This window comes from Protobothrops mucrosquamatus, unplaced genomic scaffold, assembly GCF_001527695.2.
Source record: "Protobothrops mucrosquamatus isolate PMUCROS unplaced genomic scaffold, P.Mucros_1.0 scaffold305, whole genome shotgun sequence".
In the NCBI taxonomy this organism is placed as follows: domain Eukaryota; kingdom Metazoa; phylum Chordata; class Lepidosauria; order Squamata; family Viperidae; genus Protobothrops; species Protobothrops mucrosquamatus.
In genome coordinates, this window is record NW_015386647.1 from 483,515 (window position 1) to 498,035 (window position 14,521).

General features: G+C 40.2%; 1 protein-coding gene across 1 annotated transcript in view; it reads left to right on the plus strand.

The window, feature by feature from the left end:
• The window catches only part of FDXR (ferredoxin reductase), a 36,721-nt gene extending 29,626 nt beyond the window's left edge, over positions 1-7,095 (plus strand). Inside the window, exons 10-12 of the mRNA XM_029283980.1 lie at positions 2,874-3,045; positions 3,408-3,581; positions 6,131-7,095. Of these exons, the coding sequence (XP_029139813.1) occupies positions 2,874-3,045; positions 3,408-3,581; positions 6,131-6,258 (474 nt within the window). The 3' untranslated portion in view covers positions 6,259-7,095. The remainder of the gene's footprint in view (positions 1-2,873; positions 3,046-3,407; positions 3,582-6,130) is intronic.
• The last annotated feature ends 7,426 nt before the right edge of the window (positions 7,096-14,521 follow it).

A 14,521-nucleotide genomic window follows, 5' to 3' on the forward strand; every position in this document is an offset into this window, starting at 1 on the left:
CTCAAGACTTGGCTATTCCAGCTTGCAGGACTGGCCTAGGGCAACTTTTAGAGGGGTTTTAATTATATTTTAAATTTGACAAATATTTAAATATTCCTTTTAATTAATTTTAAACTTGTATTGTTATATATGTATTTTAATTTGATTGTCAGCCGCCCTGAGTCCTACGGGAGAAGGGCGGGATATAAATCCAAATATATATATATATATATATATATATATATATATATATATATATATATATATATATATATATAAATAAATAAATAAATAAATAAATAAATAAATAAATAAATAAATAAATAAATAAATAAATAATATTAAACATTAAAAAATCCACCCCACGGAATGCTGACAAATATATCAAAAATCTGATATATTCTCCTCCCCTCACATAACAGGTCTGCAAAAAGTTATAAACTTTCCCATCTATATTTAATAAAAATATATTACATAAACAGATCTCCCTGATAAAAATCCACACTTTAACAGCCGACATCCCCTTTTCATTCCAGGGCTTAGCATAAACAATCTTGTTTTCCAATCTTGTCAACTTTAAGATGTGTAGATGTCAACTCCCAGAATCCTTCAGCCAAGATTGGGAAACCTTGCTTTTATGCATAGGTGAGGAATATATGGCCAGCAGAATACTACTAAAATAAATCACTAAGTAGCCCTCACCATTGTCTCTGCTGGTGGAAGCTCCTGAGTTTATATAACAACTGGAATGTGAAAAGTTGCCCACTTTGTATTAGTACTCTTATGACAACTTGGACTACTCCAGCTAAGGAATGTATTTTAATGAACTGTAAAACTGAGTGGCACCACGTTTGCATGGCTATCTTCAATTCACCTTTTCTAGAACCCAAATCCCTATCTTAAATGTTTTGGCCGGAATCTCCTAGTGTTGTGACAAATGTCTTTGCAATCTTAGTCTATGCTCACTGTAATGCTTTGAGGTTGTTTCCTTTTTTTTTGTTGGATTGATATTGAAAGTAGGACTTCTTTCCGAGCTGTCTTGAGGAGCCTGTGTGCTTCTTGAGTCTTAGAACTGATCTCTCTGGATTTTGCCTGTTTGTCTCAAGGAAACATACCTGCTTGAGGACAAATGTGGTCCCCAGGCTTTGCTATTCTCTTCAGCTGCCTGTTCAGATAAGGGGGGGGGAATATAAACTGAATATTGGATAGGAATGCTATTCATGTGAGATTTTTCTAATGACAAGGTATTTTGGCTTTTTGACAGTTCCCCCCCTCCCACATTTATGTACTTATGCTTACAAACATCTTTGCTTGAACCTCTTATGCAGACATATCCCCCGAGATTGTAGGCTGCAATCTTAAATAAACATTCTAGGANAACACGGAATCTTCTGCAAATAAATGCACACATTCACATTGCCAGTCAAGCCAACTCTAACTTCACCACAAGCATTTCTTTTTAAACAAACAAAAAAAATTCATTAAGTTTCAACAATCAAAAAGTTAAAATACAAAATTGCAACACAAAAGGAAAAGTGGCGGGAAGAGGACAACAGGGAAAGTTTAAAAAGTGACATTAAAAAACACACCAAAAATAACATAAGAAAAGAAAGTGAGTGTGTGTGTGTGAGAGAGAGAGAGAATGAAAATCAGTGTCAGACCTGCCTCAGCTTGAACTTCTTAAGTAAGAACGATCCTTAACTCCATTTGTTGAGAAAAGCAAAGTTTACTAAAAGTAATGTAAATTACAGTAATGCGTCGCCAGAACTCGTGCGCCAAAATCCCCAAACCTAATTTTTCCCTCCCTTGCTTGCCTCCCATCACTGCCTCCCATGTCCAATCAAATTCAGACAAGAGGTTTTTAGAATGGCCACTTCAGATGTAGGTTTGGTATGCAGCTGTGTTCCATTCCCAGCTGGTTTGACCTTGAAGCCCATCTCGCAGTGAAAATACGGTGAAGTTTCGTTTCCCCTCAAAGCATCCCCCTGCTTCCTATGAAGCCCCCCTTGAGTTCATGGCAGCTGATACTGAATGGTTGTGAAGCGCAAGCATGAGGTGACAGCTGACAATCAGGTTTTTTTTCCAGGTTATTCTTTTCAGCATCGCACAGGGGCAAACTCCGTCCCCTGGAAAAATCCCTTGTTTCCCAATACTTTTGTAACTTTCAGACCTCCCAAGACCAAAGAAGCGCCTGACTGAGCTGATGATCAAAACAGCTCTGGAAGAACCGCCAGAGGAGGTGGGTGGCCGCTGGGCTTCCGCATCCAAAGAGTGGAGACTGAAGTTTCAGCGCAGTCCACTGGAAGTGTTGCCCACCATGGATGGAAAGAGAGCAAGAGCGATCCAGTTAGCTGTCAACAGGTTGGAAGTACGATCTCAAAGCTTTTCCTTTCTGGCCCTTCAATCCTCTTAACTCTCCCCCTGTCCTTAATTTATCCCTTTAAGGTTGGCAACAACTTCCCCACTTTTAGCAATAAGTTAAATATAGTTTTATTTTCCCACTCTACTTAGAAGAATCAGGGTAACTGCCTGCTCTCTGCTTAAAAGGTAGGCTTTCAGTAAGCCACTATATGTGTCTCCAAGGATTCATGTTCTGTGTAGCACTGTGGAAAGAACTCTTGTTTGTTTTGTATTGATGCCTGTGATAGGAGGCTGTCCTGGTAAGAAAGCTGATTACCCAACCAACATCTAGGAAGAGAATTGACTAAGAACTGATTTGCAGCTATTTTTTTTTGCTGTTATTAGACTCCATAGCATCTTAAGGTGGGCTCCCGTCCCATTCACACTTCCTCGAATGCTGTTTGAACCATGGGGATACCTGATCGTGCAACTGGTTTATAGGGTGGTCATTCTAACATTGTTCTTCTCTGTTTTCCTGTTCCTGGACTATGCAGGCTGCAGGGGATGCTGTGAAAGCAGTTCCCACTGGAGAGATCGAGGAACTAAGGTCTGGCCTGGTTTTTAGCAGCATTGGATACAAAAGCCTTCCAATTGATCCCGCAGTACCCTTTGACAGCAAGCAAGGTGTTATTCCCAACAATTCAGGCAGAGTTCTTGGGGCACCAGGTTAGTAGAACTCGTGCTGTGCCCCATAGAACAAATTGGTGTGATAAAAGACAATGGGGAATCAGACAGTTCAGCTCCAAGGCTGAGCAATGAATGGTCAGCGTGAATTATTGGGACTCTGATTACATATGCACGCCTATGCTATCCACTAAAAAAAAAAGAAGAAGAATTGAGCTTTTCCAGACTTCATCTTGTATTGGTCTTGAATGGATAGCGCAAGTATATATCTTCTCCCTGGCATTAGCAGGAGACTTTGAATGAATGTACCACAAGAAGTCACTGCAGATTCGTGGCCATTGCTTGGATCTGTTCAAAACAAAGCATTGGATCTCAATTGCCTGGTTGGGCATTATGTTTTTCAGGGCTCTATTGCAGTGGTTGGGTAAAAAGGGGACCCACAGGTGTTATCATCACAACTATGAACGACAGTTTTGACACAGCCCAGTCTGTTCTGGAAGATCTGCAGTCTGGTGCCTTGCAACTCTCCAGTGCCAAGGAAGGCTTTGATTTAGTAAGCCACATCCTTCAATCCCGAGGTATGTGACGTATTTTTGCAATTGCCTCTCAGTCTCCCATATACCCTGTTTTCCAATCTTTTTTTTACATATTTATTTCTTACCTTCAAAGATAAAATACAAAACAAAGAAAAAGAGAAAACAAACAAACAACAAAAACCATGTGTGTAGGGAAAAAACAGATATTGAATACATCATTGACAACTAATATTAAACATTAAAAAATCCACCCCGCGGAATGCTGACAAATATATCAAAAATCTGATATATTCTCCTCCCCTCACATAACAGGTCTGCAAACAGTTATAAACTTTCCCATCTATATTTAATAAAAATATATTACATAAACAGATCTCCCTGATGTGGAAACCTAATATATATATATATATATAAAAAAATCCACACTTTAACAGCCGACATCCCCTTTTCATTCCAGGGCTTAGCATAAACAATCTTGTTTTCCAATCTTGTCAACTTTAAGATGTGTAGATGTCAACTCCCAGAATCCTCCAGCCAAGGTTGGGAAACCTTGCTTTTATGCATAGGTGAGGAATATATGGCCAGCAGAATACTACTAAAATAAATCACTAAGTACAGTAGCCCTCACCATTGTCTCTGCTGGTGGAAGCTCCTGAGTTTATATAACAACTGGAATGTGAAAAGTTGCCCACTTGGTATTAGTACTCTTATGACGACTTGGACTACTCCAGCTAAGGAATGTATTTTAATGAACTGTAAAACTGAGTGGCACCTCGTTTGCATGGCTATCTTCAATTCACCTTTTCTAGAACCCAAATCCCTATCTTAAATGTTTTGGCCGGAATCTCCTAGTGTTGTGACAAATGTCTTTGCAATCTTAGTCTATGCTCACTGTAATGCTTTGAGGTTGTTTACTTTTTTTTTGTTGGATTGATATTGAAAGTAGGACTTCTTTCCGAGCTGTCTTGAGGAGCCTGTGTGCTTCTTGAGTCTTAGAACTGATCTCTCTGGATTTTGCCTGTTTGTCTCAAGGAAACATACCTGCTTGAGGACAAATGTGGTCCCCAGGCTTTGCTATTCTCTTCAGCTGCCTGTTCAGATAACCCCCCCCTTATATTTGACTTATAACCTATCCTTACGATAAGTACACTCTAAAAAGATTACTGTTCCATAAAACCGAAAAACTGTCAAGGGGGGGAGGGTGTAAATACATGAATACGAATGTTTGTAGAAACGAACTTGGAGAATACGTCTGTATAGGGGGCTCTAACATCCGACGTTAGAATTTATTTGTAAGATCCTCGGGGTAGGCAACCTTGGCTCTTTTATGACTCGTGGACTTCAACTCCCAGAATTCCTGAGTCAGCATGGCTGGTTCAGGAATTCTGGGTATTGAAGTCCACAAGTCATTAAAGAGCCAAGGTTGCCTACCCCTGTACTAGGGATTAAGTCCCTTGCCTCTGGGGGGTTTATTTATTTCTGCAGATTTGCATAATATCCAGAGATTCAAATACTAGAGGGACAAAGATTCCCTCAGAGCGCACAGTTGATATTGCTACCTAGGTAAAAAACAGCAGAAAGGAATTGGCAGCGCCAGAGACTCCTTAGCACAGCGGTTCTCAACCTATGGGTCGCGACCCCATTTGGGGTCGATCGACCATTTCACAGGGGTCGCCAAGCAAGGCTGTCCGCCATTTTTTCACCCTTTTCCGGTGGGTGCCGTACCTCCCTTGAGCTGGGCCAGCTGGTGGTCGGCCTGCTCCGTCTCTGCCGCTTGCCAGCTACACCTCGGCCGGCGCAGGGGGCGGAACCACGCATGTGCGGCGCTCCCAGGCAGGGAAAGTCCTCGACTTACGACCGGTTGGGTAGTCCTCGACTTATGACCGGTTTAGTCCTCGACTTACGACCGGTTTAGTCCTCGACTTACGACCGGTTGGGGGTCGCGGCATTAAAAAGGTTGACAACCACTGCCTTAGCACATGGCAGATTTTCTGCCCAAGTCTTTATTTTCTTGCTTTTTTATATATAGGAGGGCACGGAAGTAGTGTATTACTGTGAGAACTAGGTCTATATAAAGCAGCAATTTTGATAGGCTTGGAAATGTAAGCAGATTGTCCTCCAGAGAACCCCGGGTTTGATAATTTCACAGTGACATGTGAAACCTGGAAAAAGCTCAAAGGAATAGACTCTCTTTTTTATAATGTGGTTGAATTTGAATCAATTTTGCTGTGGCCCTTTCCTAATATATCTGGAAAAGCATTTTAAAGCCCAACTGGTTTTTTTATTGTCATTTTATTTAAATGCTTTCAATTAGTGTGTTCCCTCTAAATGGATTCAAATGTTTAAATGAACCAAAGGCAATTTGTCCCTGAAGATAAAGTGATACTATTATAAGAAACCTCCCAGAAACGGCGAAGTAATTTGATTTGGCTGGGACTCTTGGGTCTGACTAGTCCTTTGTGTGGAGAGCATGTCTTTAATTCAGAATTTGATTCTGAAGAAGCCTCTGCACATGTGAGGGCTTCTGAGGTTTGTGTGTGTGGTTAATTTGGATTTTGATCTGCACTTCCCCCTTCTCTGCCAATTAACAGCGGTCCACCCTGTTTCCTTTTCGGGTTGGGAGAAGATTGATGCTGTTGAAGTGACAAGAGGCAAACTGGCCGGAAAGCCTCGGGAGAAAATAGTCGATCAGGAAGAAATGCTAGAATTGATTGGATAATGAGATTGGACTTGCCCAAGATTATCAACACAATACTCCTGCACAATTCAGAGGTTGCAACAGATTGTGCAATTCCCTTTCATTGCTCTGCAGATACGCCACTAGCAATATCTGGTGGTTTTGTATATCTACATTGGTTGGGGGTACCAAAAGTTCATTGCTGTCCTCAGTAATGGATGTCATCTACAGTCTGGTGGATCCATTGTGCTTTTTCAACTGGGGAGCTCTCCATTACTCTGAAGATGCTCTAAGCAGCTCCCAAACAGGAGCAGTTCTCAGTCTTGGTCCCTGTAGAAAAGGGGAGGGGAGCAGATAAAGTCTTTCAGAGTTTCATTTCTAGGGATTTATCAACTGGTGTAAGTGCCTTATCCGCCTTTGCAAAGATTTGAGATTTGTTTTGTAGGGTTAGAGTGGGGGTTTGAGAGCGGTGGTCCCATTTTGCTTTATCCTGATCTCAACTCCACATATACAGACCAGTTGAAGAAACCGCTGGACATGATTTCCACCACAATCCCTCTTGTCCCTGCATTTCTACTGGACTGTTGTCATTAGATCTGATGCCATGACAGCCTTCACAGAAGAGTCACAGTTAAATTCACAGAGCCTTACAAAGGCTTGAAGTACATTAAATAAATGAATACAGTTTGTAGATTGCTTTGAACATTCTGGATGTAAAGGTAAAATCGGTTTTGCTCTAAAGGAAAGGGGGAGATAAATTTGGATTTAGTAATCATGAGGATAAGTCAAAGAGGAAAGGCAGTGTCAGTCCCTTTTCCTATTAGGTCTGAATATTTTTCCTGCTCATATCCTGACTTTGCTGTCCAATTGTGTATTGTATAATCATTTTTAAAAATAAAGCTCTTTCCCAAATGGTGAACCTGGGTCACCAGCCTAGACTTCAGTTTGTTGCCAATCATAAATCTTTTAGTCACAGCATATCCTGATTGCAATTTAAGCAGCTAGAAAATGCAGAGCTCGGCTTCACATAGTTGACTGATTCTTGCCAGATTCCGGTGCATGCTAATTTTTGATACAGTAAGTCCTGGGAAATCGAGGGAAATAGCTTCTTTTTTCCTAGAAGTTCAAACTGAAGTCGGGCTACTGTTAACAGATAAAGTAGTATACATGTGTATTTAATAAGCTCACTCCTAAGCAATAGCACCAGAGGAAATTCACATAAACTATAACTGAGCCAACCAGTCCGTTCCACTACTGCAAATGTGAACGTAAAAGTTGTAAATGTTTTGAAATGTAAGTGCAGAGAGTATGGTATAACATCTTTCCCCACTTCTTATTTGTCTAAAAAATGGTTCCACATCAAGAAGCAACCATTTCCATCCATTCTAGTTCAGCTACTTCTTAGTTGCAGCGATTAAAATGGAAAAACGTGGCAGGTTATTTTTTTATTTATTCATATTGGAAATTTAATTTTTAAGTTTGAGATTAATGCTCATGCTGAAAGCAGTACTTAAGGCAATCAGCTTTGCACATTTGAGACAGCTGAATACCATATAAGTCCACTATATGGACTTAATACATTTGAACTGCTCTTATATTACTAGTTGGGGCCCTCTGGTCATCCAAAAACCTGGGTGTCCTCTCCTTCCAAGATGAAATTCCTATGGTCCATCAACTTTCTTGTCCTGAAATGTTCATTAGGTGGCGCCATGAGGCCACACTATTACTTAACAGCCAACAAGAAAGTTAGATGGCTTCTAAAAAGTTTGTGGGAATTTCTGAAGTTTGGCCTTCAAGCTGCTTTCCGATTACAGTTCGTGATACCGGAATGAGGATTCTGCTTTCCTTATCTGCTGCCATATCAAAGGTGCTTCTAGCTTCCTGAAGACACAATAGCGAACCAAATTGAAAAAGCAAAGGTAAGGAAGATGAGTAAGGATCTTGAGGGATTAATGTTGGACATTTCTCCATTTGAAATTTACAACAGAACCATATTGTCCTGATGACCTCAATCTTCCTCCTTGGTTACATGACCCTGACCTCATTTCATCCCCTTCTTAAACAATCTTAAGTCACCATTTTGTGTACTGAAATATAAATAGCCTCTCCTCAGTTTTACATTGTTCCCTGCACACTTCAAGACGTCAAAAAAATATGTAATGTTTTGTCAACCATGATTTTGAAGAAAAGGCTAGGTGACCTTTTGTAAGTGTGACCAGGGCTGTACTTTGGAAAGCGCGGATGCTTCATGGCCCTTTGGGTCATTGACCAGGTGGCACCACAGTAATTTCTCTCCCAATTGCTCTTTCCTGGCATTTTGTTTCTTCAGTTCCTTTTCGTCCCTTTACCATTCCCTTCCTCTTGTCTGTTCCTCTTTCCTTCTGCCCTGGCTGTCTCCTTGGGTGTGTCTTAATTTAACAGTCTGAATCAAAATCTGATGTGTTACATAGTTAATTTTAGAATTTTTCAGATACTCATGGTTATCATTGGGAGCTGTCTTCCCATATGGGTCTTTATTTCATATTATTTTGAAAATTTGAGATGGAAGTGAGATGAAGACAAGCAAACTAATCTAAGGAGGCCCAGACAAATCCCCAAATTGCAGAACGGTACAGTAACATCAGACTCACCCCATTCATTCTGCAAATGATGCATATTTACCTGCTGGCAGATGATGTGTTGAAGGGGATGACGATAAAACCAGAGGATAAAGCTGATCATCCTGCCTGTAGCAATGTGTAAATCCCCAAAATCTGAATTATATAATTTCATAGGGAATCACAAATGATATAACTTGGGCAAGATAGGATTGAGGTTCTGCACAGCCAAGTTTATGAGGGCATATTTTGCTGCCAATGCAAGGAAAGCTGGATAATATTTTAACTCAGTAGGAAGGAAAGGGCCATAAAGGATTAGTTTTGTGGAACAGTTGCCTCTGAACTGGGAAGCTTCTTGAGTTTGTTCTGAATGCATAACAGCCATGAAAGCAATGGCTTCCGGTGTGCTAAATCCAGGTACCTCAAGTCTTGGTCGATTTATTTACTTATTAAAAAGCAATAATATAATCAACACAAGCACATCTTGATGGGTCAATGTGGACCACTTGCTATGGCTGCTTCTGAGAAATTCAAGGTGCTTCCCTCTCTGATGGAGTATGTTCAGAACTAAACCTACATTGTATTTATTTCAAAAACTAAAGAATATTTCCAAAGTTGATATTAATGTCATTATAGATTATGGTCTAAAGAAGTGGAACATCCAATAATGGGATATCAATAGTTTCATGTCTTAAAAATGTTAAACCAATTTCATTGGAATTAAGCTTAAAATTGATTCATCAAAAGATTCTATTCTGGGTACCCCAAAGAACGTATTTGAAAAAAATGTATGTCAGATTTTGATTGACAAAAATTTGAGGGGCCTGGCATAATTTGGTTTTGTAAGCAACTGATATCTTTCTGGAATAATGTATTATCATAAGTAGATTTATGGGGATATTTATAATATTAAAGATGTTAATATAAAGTTAAACTATGTCCCAAATCTCTGGAATTTGACTATTGAGTAATTATGGCTGTATTGGGAAGATAATTATTTTGAGGAATTGTGAAAGTAATATTAATTCCTGAAATTAAAGATTGGATTTAAATCTTAATCTGTTTTGGAAAAGCAATTTTATCTACTATCTGAAATGGTAGGGTTTCCTGCCTGTGCAGAGTGTTGAACTAGATGACCTCCAAAGTCCCTTCCTACTACTACTACTACTGCTACTACTACTACTACTACTACTAATAATAATAATAATAATAATAATAATAATAATTATTATTATTATTATTATTATTATTATTCCAATATGTTTACCTTTAGCATAGATTTTATATCAGACAATAGGGTATTTGTTTTCTGTAATCTAGAATTTTTAAAATGTTGTTTACTATTTGATGTATATTTGATATATCTAAACATATCCTTTTTTTCTATTTTTGTGTATCTTTTTGTAAAACGTGTTACGATTAAAAAAAAAACCTTATTAAAAAGCAAATTCATTTCAAAGGCGAATGTGAGTCCCAGTTTCGTATGTGCTCCCTTCTTGTCATTTTTCTTACTTGGCTATAAAGAAGGCAGTAGCTCCTTGTCCAGAAGCCAGAATGGGTGGGGTTCATCAGCATGCTCTGCCAGAATCAGACAACTCACATTATGTGAGGGCTGAACCTCTTCAGTGTGGCAATAAACAAGCTTCCATTTCCATCTGGATCTTCAACAAAAGAGTGTTTAGTATACACCCGTGGGTTTTTTGTACAATGCTCAACTGGTTTGCAAGCAAAAGACTTGGCTTTTGCGGCTTCTGTGTGTCTATTCTAGTCATGCATACGTGGGTTTGATTATCAGTACAAGGCCGCTGACAGAGCACATCCCCTCTGCCTTTGCACTCTCTCCCCCTCCCCCCCCCAGTTCATACGTAAAGCACTTTTTATTTTTTTCCTAATGGGGCTTCTCAAAATAATATTTCATGTATGCTCTCACAAGCTTCCAGCGGGAAAAAATGAATGGATATTGGGTAGATTTTCTTTTCCTATGAGGAATTCTTCTCCTTGTTGTTCCTGCCAGAAGATATATCTGATTTATATCTGATCAAAGCCAGAGAGCTGGTTTTGTCACTATGATATAATTAGTTATACACCTTAGACAGCTACTTATCTTATATACATAGTCCTTGAGGTACGACCACAATTGAGCCCCAAATTTCCATCGCTAAGCGAGTCAGTTGTTAAGTGAGTTTTGCCTCATTTTACTACTTTTCTTGCCACAGTTGTGAAGTGAATCACTCCACTTGTTAAATAACATGTTTGTAAAGTGAGTCTATCTTCCCCATTGATTTTGCTTGTCAGAAGGTCACAAAATGAGGTCACAAGACTCTAGGACCCTGTAACCATCATAAACACATGCCAGTTGTCAAGCTGCTGAATTTGGATCATGTGACCACGGGATGCTGCAGCAGTCGTAAGTGTGAAAAATGGTCGTACGTCACTTTTTTCAGGGCCATTGTAATTTCAGCCACTAACAGAAAGGTTGCAATTCGAGAACTACCTCTACAGCTATCCTAGGCAGCCCATAGCAAAAGCAATAAAAACAATCATGTCACCCATGCACAGTGCAGCATACTCCCCACTAAGATGCTATAACAATACTCTCTTCAACTTCCCAATCATAGGCATTGATGAATAGAATAGAATAGAATAGAATAGAATAGAATAGAATAGAATAGAATAGAAGCTGGAAGGGATCTTGGAGGTCTTCTAGTCCAGCCCCCTGCTCAAGGAGGAGAACCTATACCATCTCAGACAGGTGAATGTCTAGTCTCTTCTTAAAAACCTCCAGTGATGGAGTGCCCATGATTTCTGGAGGCAAGCTGTTCCACTGGTTAATTGTCCTCACTGTCAGGAAGTTTCTCCTTAGTTCCAGGTTGCTCCCATTTGCAAATATAGACTAATGGGCTTCCTAGTGCAGATGGTTGACCACTGTGAGAAAAGACTGCTAGACCAAATGGGCCAGGATCCATCAGGGCACTGCCAATATCCTTTATGCTGGAGAAGAAGTTGGGAAGTCTCATAACTAGTGACAGAAGATATGCTTTGCATGCATTAGCCCAGGTTCAATCCTCATCAACCCTAGCTGAAAAGCTGGACAATCTGCTTGAAACCAAGAGAGTGGAGATGAAGTCAGTCCTGACAGTACTGGGGTATATCAATCTTTGCCAAGCCAGACAACTTCCAGATGTGTAGACTTCGATCTCAGCCAAAAGGCAGCTTCTGAAGCATGAAAGCCAGCCTCCTGACTAATGTACAAATTTTTCAGTATGGCAAATGTGTTCTCCTAAAAAATTGAGGTACCTCATTAAAGAGCTCAGAAGGAACTTGTATTTGTGCCATTGTAAAAGCATCAAGCTCTGCTGAGCCTGTTAATCTTCATTCATGAAGATGGCTTCCCTAAAACAACAAAAAAAAACCCTACTTTTATCTGACAGTGCTCAAACAGCTCAAGCAAGTTTTAAATGTTGTTTTAGATACTTTCTCAGACACATGAAGGTCAAGAGCAACAGCTAAAAGTGTAATTTACTGTTATAAATTTTTCCTTGCACTCATTTGGTGCACTTTGGCGATACACAGCTACCCCATAAAGAATTACATAGCCTTGAGAACAGAGATTAAGAAAAATGGATCTGTGAGACATTAGAATACTCTTCTTTAAAAAGTCTACATTTCCCAACTGAGATAAAATTTTTACTGCTTAAAAGCATCAGCACCAATGCAAGCTTGTATTTCTTTAATTTGGTTGAATGCTCTTAAGAATGTATTATTAAGTGTACAGTATGCTGCCTTTCGCCCTTTACTGTATTAAACAGTATAAAAGAAAAGCTCTTTAAAAAAAATGCAATAATGTAAAACTGGAGTTACAAGGCCCTGGATGTCTTCTTTTACAACATTTGTGCACTCCTAAGCTTTAGCCACCTCTATGAAGTCCCAGGTGGGTTAAATACTGTAGATCTTGAGGGAACTAATATCCACATCTGTCTCAGCAGGTAGTTTGAAAGCAGAAAAGAATGGAGAAACTATAAATGGAGGAACTTGTAACAGTTTCTCCAATGATACTGACCTCTTCTCATTCCCAGCTCATAACTGACACAGCTTGGAGTCATTTTTAGCTGTTAAAAGTAGTGTTTTTTACCCACTGTCCAAGGACAACCTCAAGGTAAATGAAATTCTTTAGTTTTTGTTACCTTGGTGGGAGGTGGCTACAGAGGCTTGACAATGGAGACAATATATAGAGCAGACATGTCAAACACAAGGCCCGGGGGCCAGATGCGGCCCGCGAAGTGGTTTCATGTGGCCCGCGAAGCCATCCTGGAAAGAGTGAGGGAACGGCCCCCGCTGCCTTGGCCCTGGCCCAGGCCAGCCGGGAGCCAATGTACAATTTTGTGGTGGCCATCTTGGCACTTGCCCTGGTCCCACCCCCTTCTGCCAGAGACCCTCAGATCTGTCCCACTCCTGCCCAGGCCCCCATAGGCACCCTTGACGCGAATGATGTAGAACTGGCCATGCCCACCTAGTAGGCCACACCCACTCCATCAACGCCCACCCAGTAGGCTGCACCCACTCTGGCCACACCCACCCGGCCCCCCCAGGGCAACTGCAATGCTGATGCGGCCCTCAGTGAAATTGAGTTTGACACCCCTGATATAGAGGATCAATAATGGTGACAGAATGTTTCATGTCTGTCCTTCTGACTCAAGGATAGATGGAAGGCAGTTCCAATCAGCTCAGGGTTACCAATCTGCCATCTATTGTGAGTGCAAACCATACCCAGCAGAAAGTAGACCTTACTTGCTAATCTAACACATTGTTATCTCCTGTTTTTAACCCTGGTGCTTCTTGGAAGGCAGAGGGCATGGTGGCGGATTGGCCTTCCGGCACTTTTATTCCCACTTGGCTAAGGAAACCAATGGCAAAAGGCAAACATCTAATGTATATTTTTCCAGCAACAAGCGAGAAGAACCTGAGTTTTGGCAGCAATAGAGTGAGCCAGAATTGGCTCTTTCAGCGAGCTACCACTTAATAGCATTTCTTAAAACCTCAAAAATTCCCTGAGATGGGCACATCTTTTCCATTCTGGAGGAAGATTGAACTTTGAAATAGGCTTTTAAATTTGCAAAACTATAGGACCTTGATTTTGTCCATGAATTGTTCTGTAAATCCAGTGTGGCAGAAAAAAAAAAGACAGGTCCTAAGTCTTTTGTTACTCCTTCTTGATTAATTCCATTGTATCAAAGCATTGCACTAAGGCTACAGAAGCATTTCTATTTATGTTGGTCAAAATCCTTACACAAGATCTTCCCAAACCAATATCTCATCTTCTTGCTGCCTCATTCTGTACCTTCCTTAACAATATAACATATGAGATTTCAGTTTTAATATCAGACTGTTGTCACGAGTTCCATTTCTTTGCTATAATTCTGTCTTGCTATAAGCTTTTGAGAAAGCAACTATTAAGCAGCTTGAAATGCCATACATGACCCAGAGCATATGCAACCTATATTTCCCAGTGCTCACGATATGACAAACACACAGAGATACAACCTGAGGGAAAGCAGAAATACAAAAAGACACGCAATTACTGTATGCATCTTTGCTACATAGAGATGTCTCCTGTAGCCACTGCTGGTAAAAACGTTGGAAAGAATTGGAATTTTGTTTCTCTCCCTTACTGTGTTTTCCAAACCAATGAACTCAGTTCCTTGGTAGAA